Source organism: Oncorhynchus mykiss, chromosome 9, assembly GCF_057628025.1.
Source record: "Oncorhynchus mykiss isolate SJ-2025 chromosome 9, ASM5762802v1, whole genome shotgun sequence".
In the NCBI taxonomy this organism is placed as follows: Eukaryota; Metazoa; Chordata; class Actinopteri; order Salmoniformes; family Salmonidae; genus Oncorhynchus; species Oncorhynchus mykiss.
In genome coordinates, this window is record NC_143030.1 from 50,404,362 (window position 1) to 50,419,305 (window position 14,944).

Sequence of the window (14,944 nt, forward strand, 5' to 3'; positions counted from 1 at the left end):
CCATACTGATCTAAGTTCAACAGTCTCAGTATGATCACAAATGTTTGAACACGCAGAAAGAGATGAAACATTACCTAATCATTACCACATACCTACTCAACAGATTTTTACCAGAACACCGACCGTTTCTCGCCAATTTACGCCTCTTCTCACAGTAATTCAAATGGCTCTCTTGCTAGCTGCACTGCAGACACATTTACTAGGCACATCATTTGGACCTGACACAGTATGATAAGCTCTGTATGGGTCTAAATAAATTGCTGGGAAACATGACAGTTGGGAAATTACTTTTTACCTATATTTACTTTTTTCTGTCCAGCAATTGGATGTGGTCCAACCACCTTTTTCTACATATTTATTTACCACCAATTTCAAAGTTAAATACAGGGAACACACTGGACCTCCAAGGAGGTTTTTCATTCAGACCTAAACACTGAACAAATACTGACTTTAGTTTTTTTTTTTTTTACTAAAATTGCACACCTAACTCAATTAGTCAACTAATCACCAAGCCCTTCAGTATTTGAATCAGATGGGCTAGTTCAGGAATTCATAAAATAAGTGGAACTGTCTGGGTTACTCGAAAAGAGGCTTGGGAAGAACTGCATTAGAATAATATATGAACAGCAAGGCTTACATACTGCGTAGGTGTAATAGTCATTCTCCATCACAGGGCGTGCTGCCTGCCTCTCAGGCTATATAACATGTTACAACAACATCTCTGGCAGCCAGCAAGCCTCAACTACACCCAAAGAGGGATCGGTAACTTTATTCTGGCATGACTCTCACTCCCTCGCAAACTCACTCTCTGCTTCCCTAAACCTTTACCTGAATGTAATCTTTTAAAGTATTATTGCACTTGAGATATGACCAAAATAGTTCGCTAAAGTCCATGCTTCATGGTTTTGGGCCTGCGGCTTCAAAAATGTACACCACAACAGTCTCACTCGTCTCTAATTCATTTTTGTGTCAACAGCCACATTCCAGTCCCTAATATGTGCAGTCAGCTGTTAAAGGTCCCCGTAATGCCATACTAGTCGACCAACTGCAATTTATTTGAAAGGTGCAATGGCCTTCAAAGGGGAGGGATCATCTGTAGCATGGGCAGTGGTGGAAAAATTACCCAATTGTCCCCCAGTAACATACTACTTGAGTAAAAGTCTAAAAGTACTTGGTTTTAAATATACTTAAGTATCAAAAGTAAATGGAATTGCTAAAATATAGTTAAGTATCAAAAGAAAAAGTATATATCCTTTCACATTCCTTATAATAAGCATATCAGATGGCACCATTTTCTTGTTTTTTAAATTTATGGATAGCCAGGGGCACACTCCAACATAATTTACAAACAAAGCATTTGTGTTTAGTGAGTCAGTCAGATCAGGCAGTATGGATGAGCAGGGATGTCTCTTGATAAGTGTGTGAATTGGACCATTTTCCTGTCCTGCTAAGCATTCGAAATGTAACAAGTGTATGGAGTAAAAAGTACCTTCTTTTCTTTGGGAATTTAGTGAAGTAAAAGTTGTCACAAATATAAATAGCAAACAACAGATACCCCTGAAAATCTACTTAATTAGTACTTTCAAGTATTTTTACTTAAAATTAAGTACTTTACACCACTGAGCATGGGTTACTAAATCAAGGCAAAAAACTAGCAGACAGGGCTACAAATAGAACAATATAGTTAAGACATATCACAAGTGAGGTGGAAACATATGGAATGTACGTTTCAACAAGGAAGTGATTTACAATGTTAGAAAGAAGAACCCCCCCCCCCCCCCCCCATCAAATATAGTGCTGTTAGATACATATAGTTAGGTCTACTCAACCTAAATGTATTTCTTCACTCCAGTCTGAACAGTTTTAGGCTGAACCTAAATGTGGACAGCCAGAGCCTGGTGTGGTATATGGCTGGGGAAACATGCCTTAAATCAGGGGTGGAATATGTCGCTGGACTCCTAATTATTTTGAAATGATGAATGGTAAATCGAGATGATTGGAATACTGATCTTTTTTTTTTTATTAAACTGGACGTTTCCATCAGCATGCTAGTAGCTACAGGAAGTGTTGTTGAATCCAATGGGTTGCTTTAACATTAGCTAGCCAAATGACAAAAAAAAGCAGTTTAATAAAAAAAATTGCAGTACTTCAATCTTCTCCATATTTAATTTCGGATAATGGTATAATTAGAGGAGTACAGGACCCTGACACGTCGATGGATAGAGGTACATTTCCCAAGGCCTTCTCATGCCAGATCTTGCAGTGTCCTGATCATGTGGGAAGGTGCAATAATGGTGCTTTCAATCCATTTGGGAACTCGGCTCGGGTAAATACGATGTCAACTCATGACGTCAGTGATGTGCAGGTTGGAAAGTCGGAGCTCTAGAAGGATGCCCGAGATCCCGACTTGAAATTCATAGTTGGATGACCGTTCAAAGCGATTTTCCCAGTCAGAACTCGTTTTTCCCAAGTTCCCAGTTGTCTTGAACGCACTGAAGTCGAAGATTTCCGAGGTCCCAGTTGTTTTGAACGCGACATTATAGGCTACTCAGCCCAGCTTCATGCGTAGTGGCCACACCATGTTAAGTCAACAGAAAAGCTGTTCAGGTTATTTGCCTCTCTTAACAAGAGGATCGTCATTGAAAAACATTTTCCCACGGCAAATAAACTTTTTGGCCGAAAATGACTACAATGTTGCGTTAGCTTATCACTTGTTGGCACCGGCGGAGTCGGACCGCGAGTTGTGACTTTATTGAAACAGCTTTAACAGTAAACAATTTACATTTTTAAGACTATACATTAGGTTGATGTAATGATAGTCTACTCACTCCATCTCTGCTTCGTATGTTTTAGTCCATGTGCTTTTCGAATCCTCCTCTGCACCTCATCTCCACTCATGGCTCTCACAGGCTTAACACTCAATGTTATCTTATTTCTCTGGATCGTTTCCTCAGACTATTTGTTTTATCGACCTCATTCCGTTTGTAGCGTAAGGAGAGTACACAACGCATGCTGTTCACGGGTTGGCTTCGCTGGAAGTCGAGTTACACTGTAACTGTGCGCATGCGCGCGCCTATGTTTTAGCAATTGTCACCCTTTTCCCTTCACGTGGATGTGCTTCATCGGATACAATTACGCGCTTCCAATGTGTATAACTATTCATTTGATAGTAACTGTAGAATTACAGGTCGTTGCATCTCGTCAGTCAAGAAGACAATAGTAAAAATATAGCTGCGAGCAGCAATGAACGGGGTTCACAGGATGACAGAAAGGACACAAGATCAGTTGGATAACAAAGCAAGCACTCTATTATGTAACAACTATCTTACATTATGTGCAATCAGTGATGGCATTATTAGGTACAGTGTGGCCATATTTGAATGCTGCAACAATCTTTTCTCAAAACCATTAAAGATGATGTAATGAGTCTAAATACAAATTCGAAGTGAATCTGACTTATGGTTCAAGAGGAGAAGATGATTGCAGATGAAGAATGAGTTATTTATAGTTTCCTTGTTTTTTGACACAATACCAAATGTATCTTAAGGACATTCATGATAGCGATGAAAAGTTTCAAGTTGATAGGCCCCTCTGGAGTGGATTTACAGTGGTTTAAATGGACACATAAAATCAGACTTTCTGATTTGTGAATAACTCAGCCAACACTTAGATTTTCTCAAACTAAGTTAAAGACTTTTTATGGATCAAATCCCGTTAGCGGGATCAATTTGACAACATCCGGTGAAATGGCAGAGCACCAAGTTCAAATTAAATTATTAGAAATATTTAACTTTCATAAAATCACAAGTGCAATACACCCAAATGAAGCTTAACTTCTTGTTAATCCAACCACCGTGTCATATTTCAAAAAGGCTTTACGGCGAAAGCAAACCATGCGATTATCTGGACAGCGACTCATCATACAAATGCATGACAAACATTTTTCAACCAGCCAGGCGTGACACAAAACTCAGAAATAACAATATAATTCTTGCCTTACCTTTGAAGGTCTTCTTCTGTTGGCACTCCAATATGTCCCAGAAACATCACAAATTGCCCTTTTGTTTGATTAATTCCTTCGTTATATCCCCAAAATGTCAATTTATTTGGCACGTTCGATTCAGAAAAACACCAGTTCCAACTTGCCCAACATGACTACAAATTATCTAATAAGTTACCTGTAAACTTTGTCCAAACATTTCAAAGAACTTTCCTAATCCAACTTTAAGTATTTTAAAACGTAAATAATTGATCAAATTTAAGACTGTAATATACTGCGTTCAATAAGGGATCAAATGAATGTGGAGCGAGTTCCAGGTCGCGCGCATCAAACAAAACAGTCCACTAGGCTTGACACCCAGAAAAGAAAAGGCTTCTTCTTCATTTCTCAAAGGAAAAACATCAACCAATTTCTAAAGACTTTAGACATCTAGTGGAAGCCATAGGAACTGCAAACAGATGCCTCATAAATCTATTATCCCATAGAAACTAATTGAAAACACAGTCATCTCTACAACAAAAAATTCCCAGATGATTTGTCCTCGGGGTTTCGCCTGCCAAATAAGTTATGTTGTACTCACAGACATGATCTTAACAGTTTTAGAAACTTTAGAGTGTTTTCTATCGAAATCTACTAATCGATATATGCATATCCTAGCTTCTGGGCCTGAGAAACAGGAAGTTTACTTTGGGCATGCTTTTCATCCGGACCTGAAAATACTGCCCCCTATCCCAAAGAAGTTAAGACATGTGCCATGCTGTAATTTGGTCCTATGGTTCATGAGAAGAAGATTTTTAAAGTTTATTTTTTCTTCATATTAGTATATGTGCTAATATAAATCTACTGATATGGTGTGGCCATCTTTGAATGCAGTAACACTATTTTCTCAAACTCTTTAGGGACTATTGTGATGATACAACATTTGGAGTGAATCTGACTTCTAGTCCATGAGAATAATATTTTTTATGATTTTTTAAGCATTAGCATTACATAATCCAAAAAGTTAATTGTTAATAGGTTCCTTATTTTATAAGACATCAATGCCAAACCTAACATGGTTCATCATGGTAATAGGCCATTATGCAGTGAAATTACAAAGGACTTACATGGACACGTAATATCTGATTTCCTGATTTATAAATAACTCAGCCATCTATTAACCAATCTACTTGGAGATATTTGGACATATGGTTCATGAGAAGACATTTTTCACAAAAAAAAAAAGTTAAATACAGACGAAAATCTATCCTGACAGACCTTATTAAGTCCCATTAAGGCAAATTTGGCCAGCATGAGGAAAGATACCTACAAACATAGTTTGAGTCTCTAGGTCAAACGGGACGCGGATATGAGGGTTTAAGTGAGACTGCTTATAACAGCGCCACCTATAGGACGATCAGTGACATTATTTTTGATCCAAGTTACGCATGACCTCTAGTTTTTGTGTGCCAATTTAGAACAAAAGTTACCAATCTATGCTTGAGTTTATATTTGTATTTATTATGGATCCCCCATTAGCTGCTGCCAAAGCAGAAGCTGCTCTTCCTGGGGTCCAGAAAAATGAAGGCAGTTTATACAATTTTAAAACATTACAATACATTCACAGATTTCACAACACACTGTGTGCCCTCAGGCCCCTACTCCACCACTACCACATATCTACATTTCTAAATCCATGTGTATGTATAGTGCGTATGTTATTGTGTGTGTGTGTATGTGTGTGTGTGTGTGTGTGTGTGTGTGTGTGTGTGTGTGTGTGTGTGTGTGTGTGTGTGTGTGTGTGCGCGCGCACGCGCGCGTGTGTATGCATGTGTCTGTGCCAATGTTTGTGTTGCTTCACAGTCCTCGCTGTTCCATAAGGTGTTTTTTTTATCTGTTTTTTAAATCTAATTTTACTGCTTGCATCAGTTACTTGATGTGGAATTGAGTTCCATGTAGTCATGGCTCTATGTAGTACTGTGTGTCTCCCATAGTCTGTTCTGGACTTGGGGACTGTGAAGAGACCTCTTGTGGCATGTCTTGTGGGGTATGCATGGGTGTCCGAGCTATGTGCCAGTAGTTCAGACAGACAGCTTGGTGCATTCAACATGTCAATACCTCTCAGAAATAAAAGTAGTGATGAAGTCAATCTCTCCTCCACTTTCAGCCAGGAGATTGACATGCATTTTATTAATATTAGCTCTCTGTGTACATCCAAGGGCCAGCCGTGCTGCCCTGTTCTGAGCCAATTGCAATTTTCCTAAGACATTTTTTGTTGCACCTGACCACACGACTGAACAGTAGTCAAGGTGTGACAAAACTAGGGCCTGTAGGACCTGCCTTGATCATAGTGTTGTTAAGAAGGCAGAGCATCGCTTTATTATAGACAGACTTCTCCCCATCTTAGCTACTACTGCATCAATATGTTTTGACCATGACAGTTTACAATCTAGTGTTATTCCAAGCAGTGTTGTCATCTCAACCTGCTTAATTTCCACATTATTTATTACAAGATTTAGTTGAGGTTTAGGGTTTTGTTCCAAATACAATGCTTGTAGTTTAAGAAATATTTAGGGCTAACTTATTCCCTGCCATCCACTCTGAAACTAACTGCAGCTCTTTGTTGAGTGTTGCAGTCATTTCAGTCGCTGTAGTAGCTGACGTGTATAGTGTTGAGTCATTCGCATACATAGAATCTCTGGCTTTACTCAAAGTGAGTGGCATGTCGTTAGTAAAAATTGGAAAAAGCAAGGGGCCTAAACAGCTAACCTGGGGAATTCCCGATTCTAACTGGATTATATTTGTCATGGTTCCATTACAGAACACCCTCTGTGTTCTGTTAGACAAGTAACTCTTTATCCACATTATAGCAGGGGGTGTAAAGTCATAACACATACGTTTTTCCAGCAGTAGACTATGATCAATAATGTCAAAATGTGCACTGAAGTCTAAAAAGACAGCCCCCACAATCATTTTATCATCAATTTCTCTCAGCCAATCATCAGTCATGTGGGTAAGTGCTGTGCTTGTTGAGTGTCTTTCCCTATAAGCATGCTGAAATTCTGTTGTCAATTTGTTTACTGTAAAATACCATTGGTCAAACACAATTTTTTCCAGAAGTTTACTAAGGGTTGGTAACAGGCTTTCTGGTCAGCTATTTGAGCCAGTAAAGGGGGCTTTACTATTCTTGGGTAGCGGAATGAGTTAGTTGACATTGTAAAAAAAAGAACAATTCTAAGAATAAAAATAGGTTTCATGTGAAGCCCTAATAAAATGGGTACATGCGGAGCCTCATGTTGGGATGTTATCTAATATTTCGCCGCGTTTCTCTTTCCAGGTGTTGCTGAAAGATGCCAAATCTTACAACGCCTGGATAGGTATTTTACCTATCTGCTAACCACATGTTGGTCACGTTCCCCTGCTTAGATGTGGAATGCATCAACCAATGGTTGCGTGCCACATCATTGACTGTGCCGTTGGGCACCAGATTGCTATAACATGTGTGGTTAGCTGTTACTTAAAATACTTATCCAGACGTTATAAGATATGGTATGTGTCAGCAAAGTTTGAGCAGGGGAGCACGACCCATATGTTATAGCAATCTGGTGCTCGATGGCACAGTCGATGACGTGGCATTGGTTAATGCATGCAACGTCTGAGTAGGGGAACGTGACCCTCAGTATGTTAGCTGTTTGTCTTGCACATGCCTTTTTATGAAGGGATTCACTATTTTGAAAATTATAACATAAATTTTATGGAAAACAGATTATGGTTCGATTTGAGCAGGGCGCGCCTCCCTCACCGGTTTGGCCCCAGTCACGTGATGGGCCATAACCCAGTGCAACCCGGGCCAATTGAATCAAATCCCCTCTATGCATTTACAGGTGTGCTTCTCCTACTCAGGTAAACAATGATTAATCATCAAGCACATGACCTTAGGTGCAAATTACTCACAATTCAAGAAATTACACTGTTGTTTTATTTTAAAGAAAGGTAGACAAAACATATTTCATCCCTATTCTTTAAGTTTTCTTCCTCAAATAGCCTAATATTACTGGTTCACAGCCATATATAAAGTGACACTTCTTGTTTTCAGTAGTTATGTAGGCATAATAGTGCACATAAAAACAGTGAATTATGACTGAATTGCAAGTGAGAGGAAGTTGAAGAACACACCAACATGAGGTCTCCAAACTCATTCCTAGATGTTATCAACTTATATTTTGAACTTTTATTTTGGTAGTAGCTTGTTTTTTGGTAGTAGTCTACATGATCAAATGCCACCAATAGTTCCATAATGATGGTTCTCACCATGAATTGCCCTCTCTCCATTTCCTCTTTTTAACGCAAGATCCTACATGCACAAGCTATCCTATACACATGTCCTATACACTTATTCTATACAGATTAGTGATGTGACATTATTCAACACATACAGTGAAGCATCATCCTGGACTTCCTGACGGGCCGCCCCCAGGTGGTGAGGGTAGGCAACAACACATCCGCCACGCTGACCCTCAACACGGGGGTCCCTCAGGGGTGCGTGCTTAGTCGCCTCCTATACTCCCTGTTCACCCACGACTGCGTGGCCACGCACAACTCCAACACCATCGTTAAGCTTGCTGACGACACGATAGTGTTTAGCCTGATCACCAACGATGATGAGACAGCCTATAGGGAGGAGGTCAGTGACCTGGCAGTGTGGTGCCAGCACAACAACCTCTCCATCAACGTTGGCAAGACAAAGGAGCTGATCGTGGACTACAGGAAATGGAAGGCCGAGCACGCCCCATCCACATCGACAGGGCTGTAGTGGAGTGGGTCGAGAGCTTCGTTCCTCGGTGTCCACATCACTAAGGAATGATCATGGTCCACACACACCAACACAGTCGTGGACAAGGCACAACACTGCCTCTTCCCCATCAGGAGGCTGCAAAGATTTGGCATGGGCTTTCAGATCCTCAAAACATTCTACAGCTGCACCATTGAGAGCATCTTGACTGGCTACATCACCGCTTGGTATGGCAACTGCTTAGCATCCGACCGCAAAGCGCTACAGAGCGTACAGCCCAGTACATCACTAGGGCCGTGCTCCCTGCAATCCATAACCTCTTCACCAGGCAGTGTCAGACGAAGGCCTTAAAAATGGTCAAAGACTCCAGCCACCCAAGTCATAGAATGTTCCCTCAGCTACTGCACAGCAAGCGGAACCGATGCAGTCTGGAACCAACAGGACCCTGACCAGCTTCTACCCCCAAGCCATAAGACTGCTAAATAGTTTGCCCACGTAGCTATTGGTTAACTATTTAACTATTTGCATTGACCCTTTAAACTATTTGCATTGACCCTTTAAACTCTTTTGACTCATCACATACTCTGCTGTTACCGTTTGTTATCTGACCGGTTGCCTATCACTTTATCCCTAACTATATGTCCATATCTACATCAATTACCTCGTACCCCTACAGATCAACTCGGTACTGGTACCCTGTGTACATAGCCAAGTTATTGTTACTCATGGTGTATTTATTCCTTGTGTTATTATGTTTTTCTATTATTATTTTTTTCTCTCTCTCTGCATTGTTGGGAAGGGCCAGTAAGTAAGCATTTCACTGTTAGTCTATACCTGTTGTTTATGAAGCATGTGACAGATAACATTGCTTTGATTTGATCATAGCATCCATGATGTTGAGAATAGTTAGGTGAATAGTAAGGTATGTTTACTCTTTAGCCGGTCAGCCATCGGTCTCAGCTGGACCAGATGGGTGGGTCCTCCTGAGGCGCCCGTCACAGGAGCATCAACCTCCTCCCTCTCCTCTAGAACCCTCTCTAGAAGAAGAAGAACCACAACAATAGCAATTCATCCTTTACTTGCATGTTCGGTATAACACTGTTCATGTTCAGAGAGAGAAGGAGAAAGAGAGAGCAATGGTAGATGTTTAGGTGACGAGCCACTCACCGTTTTTTGAGGCCTCGCGCACCGAGGAGTAGAACTGCTGCCCTCTCCGTCTAAATCCAGTCTCTTGGCCATCTGTTAGCTGTTTACCTTGGATTGACATTAAGCATCAAGAAGTTCTACTTCAACCCCTTTTGGAATTGCACCAAACTTCTATGATGTACATGTATATGAAGGAATGTTTAATCACAGTTTCGAAAAATGAACAGTAATGATGAATGTTCATGCAAGTACTGTATGTATCAACTTAGCTAAAATAATATAATAATAAATTAATAAATATGATTTAATAAATGATAACACTGACACACCGTCAAGACAGTTAAAAATGATTTTTTTTGTCAAGGCAAGTGCCATCTGCCTGTTTTGAACACCTGGGCCAGTGAATAGAAGGATGACATGGATGCTCACGTTTGGGATAGAAAGAGGAAAAGCTCCAGCTTCTTCTCTGAGGACTCTCTCCTTCCATCCTAGCTCTCTTTGTCTGGAAGAGAGGGGGAGAAATAGTTTAGATTTTTTTTTTAAGGAATACAATTAATTGAAAGGAATGACTCAAATGTCAACATCCAAACTTCAACTACTTAAGATTGTTTTGCGTTTATCATTTTTTGGTTGTTGATTTTAGTCCGAGATATCGTCCCTGAATGTCATAGCAGCATCACACCTGAACCTCAAGCACCTGATTCCCTGTCTCGTGAAGGTCATCCCTGTGTCACTACTATCCAGTATTCATGCTCTCCCATCTGTCTGCCTGTCAGTTTACGTACTGTACCAGAGAGTGCACATCATGGATCTGGATGGGAATGCATCTAGCTAGACTATTTATAGCTGACCAAAATGACAGGACACGGAATGCCCCATGGGAAATCTCCCTGATGATACATCCCCACAGTGTTGGGAGGGGACGCTAACGTTATGGCCTGGTTGTAGTCTCTAGACAGACGGGTTGCCTCCCCCGATGTTCCGGCTTACATGTCTGTTTTTGTTCCGGGGTCAGTTGGGACAGAGAGGACGAGACGGAAATGGGCTGTGCGTCACCGGTGACGTCACTGCCGTATCCGCTTGTTGCCCTAGCTAAACATGAGCATCGCATTTTAAACCCGTTTCAACCAAACTCGTGATTTGTTGAGAGTTGTCTGAAGAGGACCCTCCCTGCAAAATGTTTTCTCCTTTTGAAATGAGAATCTGACATCGTCCCAAGACCTTGTGCCATTGTCTAGCTTACGTTGGTCCAAGGTCTAGCGTGGTTGTGGAAACATTGTAGGAATGTTGTGTGCTGTAGCTTAAGAATGACAGTTTGGGTTCCACTACCACTTTTTTCATTGAACAGGGTGTAGTATGCCCTGTGATGGTAATGGAATATTTAGTGGCCCAGTAGGCCTATAAAACATCATAAACAAGTGGACAGAGTCTTCAGTGTCTTTTCCTAATCTTTGTCATAATGTGATAATTTGAAGATTCTGAATTGTGGGCTAAATCAGAGGCTAATAGAGTGTGAATGCCAACACACAAACCCTTCACTTTAATGATAGATCCAGGTCTCTTTTTACTGACACCTAAGTCAAAACAATAACTTTACTGAACAAAAATATAAACCCAAAAATGGCAAATTTTTTACTCAGTTACACTTTATATAAGGAAATCAGTCAATTGAAATATTTTAATTAGTCCCTAATCTATGGATTTCACATGACTGGGAGGGCATATGCCCACCTCCTGGGGAGCTAGGCCCGGCCAATCAGAATGAGTTTTTCCCCACAAACTGGCTTTATTACAGACATAAATACTCCTCAGTTTCATCGGCTGTCTGGATGGTTGGTCTCAGAGGACCCCGTAGGTGAAGAAGCCAGACGTGGAGTTTCTGGGCTGATAGAGAAATGTAATTAAATTTTCTGGCAACAGCTCTGGTAGACATTCCTGCAGTCAGCATGCCAATTGAACGCTCCCTCACAACTTGAGACATCTGTGACATTGTGTTGTGCGACAAAACTGCATATTTTAGAGTGATCTTTATTGTCCCCAGCACAAGGTGCACATGTGTAATGATCGTGCTGTTTAATCAGCTTCTTGATATGTCACACCTGTCAAGTGGATGGATTAGCTTGACAAAGGAGAAAGGCTCACTAACAGGGATGTAAACAAATTTTTGCACACAATTTGAGAGAAATAAGCTTTTTGTGCATATTTCAGTTCATAAAACATGGGACCAAAACTTTACATGTTGCGTTTCCATTTTTGATCAGTATGGGATCTGCATCCGTCCTCTTCTGAGTTATAGAGGGAATTGCTCCTAACCGTCCATTCTAGATTTGGGTCATGTCCTCTTGGGATCCTCTGTCCAGTGAAATGTGACTTGGTGTACAACTAGGACCACCCCTCATCGCAAGTGCAAACACTGAGGGGGTATTTTAAGCCTCTGGGAACTCGGGGGCTGGGCATTGTGTGTCTGAACTGTCAATGACTGGATTGGCCTGTACACATTCGCCCAACCTGGGGCTCTCTGTCCACTGTTCACTTTGAATCTAACCAGTAGCCTACTGTAGGTACTGTACCTATTCCCAGACTCAACATTTGGGACGATTCCAGATTGTGTGAAATGAACTTTGGTCAGATTCTGTGTCCTGTTCGCATACACACTACCCTCCTAAAAGCCAGAGTTCACCAACTGACAAGCCCCTACTAGTCCCAGTGTCGATGTCATTCATTATCCCAATAACAGGTTTCTACGTATCATGAACACCTGCTTTTTCACCCACTGAAGTGTATTAGGGCAAATAAAATATCTGACTTGGTGTTAACTCTCTCTCTCTCTTTTACCTCATCTCCTAAGTAATTGTAGTTGCTGGTAATCTGACTGAATATTAGGTTCGAAAGCTTATCTAAAACCTGACATATTGTGCTTGCCGTATGCTGCAGCTCGTGGTTGTGTAATGTTAGAACACTAGGAAAGAAGACACACATCTAACACAATATTGTTCTGTCATGTATTATTTTATTATTACCTACCTTTTTATTGTATTATTTGATCATATGTGTTCATAAATAGCTTACATGCAACAAGCTAACTCAGTTGAGCTAACAATTAATCAAGTCTATATACTGGGCTTTTACAGTGGCTGCAATGTAGTACAGTATTGCTCTTTGCTGTATATAGTGAGTTGTTCCCTGCGCCGAAGACGTGGAAGTTGATTAATGCAGCCCTCCGCACCTCTCTGATTCAGAGGGATTGGGTTAAATGCGGAAGACACATTTCAGTTGAATGCATTCAGTTGTACAACTGACTAGGGATCCCCCTTTCCCTTTCCCATCAGCATTGCAGAGTGTAACCCAAACCTATGGAGGGCACTGAAACACAAGCACAGCCTTGTGTTTCAGTCACAACCACCTGTGGCACAAATAGTCCTTTTTATACTCAAATAGGACTGTACTCAAATAGGACTGTATTTATGGCAAGTCTGATGTCTTGATTTCGTTATAACAAGAGGAAGTCACCAAACACAGTTGTTGTGCTGTTACCACTAACCACAGGAAGTAAAAGTAAAATGGTGTTAGTTTGATAGCACCAGCATCCTGTCAAGTAGATCACATATTTCTACACCCTTCCAATCATGTGATGTTTATTGACGGGAAATATTTTAAATGTGCCTCTTACACAACTATTGAGATGATTCTAAAGAAATCTGCTAGGGCAAAAATGAACAAGGTTTGATAAAAACAGAATAGACAATACACTTTCTCTTGATCCAATAACCCCCAGCAAACTGTGCAATGGTTTATACACTTAGTGATTATTTTCAGGTTTTTGTCCTCTTTCTCTATCAGGTATTTATCTTACTTTTACAATTTATTTACCAATATCCATTTGGCTTTACTTTGCCTGATGCAACATTATTTCTGTGCCTCTGATCATAGGCCTAGGTCAGAATCCCACAGGTAATGCTGCGTAGTGCAACCTTGAACTCAACACATGCAGAACACATGTTAGTCAGACCAACTAACATACCGGTACTCACCAACGTGCAATCTCTTGCCCAATCAGAATCAACCTGTAGGTATATCCACTGATCGTGTCCTCAAATTGTGTTTGATAGAACAATCCACTGCTTGGTTCGTTTTGCAGTTCACCTCTACCCAGGCAGACACCACTGCTAGAGGAAATGGCAGCGGATCATTCGGTCAAGTTGAAGTCCCCATAACTTTCTCTCACTCTCTCAATTCTGTCGTTCCTTGCCTCTTTACTTTCAACCTATATTTTTTATTTCCTTTATTTTTATTTCACTTTGAAGTCTTTTGTTCGTACTCTCCTTGTCTCTGTATGTTTAACAGTTCCAAAGGTTGCTGGTGCCCTACACTATGAGGAAGTGTGCATGTTGACAGTGTGTACAATGCACGCCTCAGTTAGTAGAAGTCGACTTTAACCCAGGCCCAGGGGAATTTCCTCTTTCAATAGGAGTTCTGACTATTGCATATGCATCTGTATGCATAATACATAGACAGGTGTGTATCATGTATCACCAATCTCTCAATTTCACCCCTTATCCTCCTTTCGCAGGATATTGTTGTCAACCAAGTAATGCTGCTAAAAGTTGCTATCCCTTTCTCTAACCTAATCATTTCTGACACACCTTTGCCTATCCATTTGACACACAGCACTCTACTTTATGGGAAGTTATGTCGGCCAGCAAAATAGGGTTACTTTATTTTTGCAAAATGGGCTACAACATGAATGTGAAATGGATTACAACATGAATGCAGAATGTTCTTCATTAACATATAGGTCAATGGTAACCTACAGGAAGTAGCTGTAGACAAACTAAACTGCACCGCATACTGGTTCTCTTCTATATGAGAGTGTGTTACGATTTGTTATCTCAGTCATCTGCATATTGTTGTTGTCTTCCTTCTACTGTATATGACAAGACCAATGTCCACCAACTCCCAAGAAGCCTTTTCCTGGCACCAATCTAACCCAAAGGGTTGGTGGGGAGGAGGCGAGCGGCTCTACAATA

The 14,944-nt window shown here is 40.7% G+C and overlaps 1 protein-coding gene across 3 annotated transcripts in view; it reads right to left on the minus strand.

Annotated features, from left to right (window-relative positions):
- LOC110532196 (DENN domain-containing protein 2D) overlaps nucleotides 1-14,579 on the minus strand; it is a 34,612-nt gene extending 20,033 nt beyond the window's left edge. The window contains exons 1-4 of one of the 3 annotated variants that reach the window (XM_021615884.3): nucleotides 13,949-14,579; nucleotides 10,347-10,419; nucleotides 9,939-10,025; nucleotides 9,704-9,808 (exon numbers count right to left, since the gene is read on the minus strand). In XM_021615884.3, the coding sequence (XP_021471559.1) occupies nucleotides 9,704-9,808; nucleotides 9,939-10,025; nucleotides 10,347-10,404 (250 nt within the window). In that variant the 5' untranslated portion in view covers nucleotides 10,405-10,419; nucleotides 13,949-14,579. Of the gene's footprint in view, nucleotides 1-2,828; nucleotides 3,216-9,703; nucleotides 9,809-9,938; nucleotides 10,026-10,346; nucleotides 10,420-10,599; nucleotides 10,731-13,948 lie in introns of those variants that run through there. The other 2 variants (XM_090184430.1, XM_021615886.3) reach the window with 2 other exon arrangements.
- Between the last annotated feature and the right edge of the window lie 365 nt (nucleotides 14,580-14,944).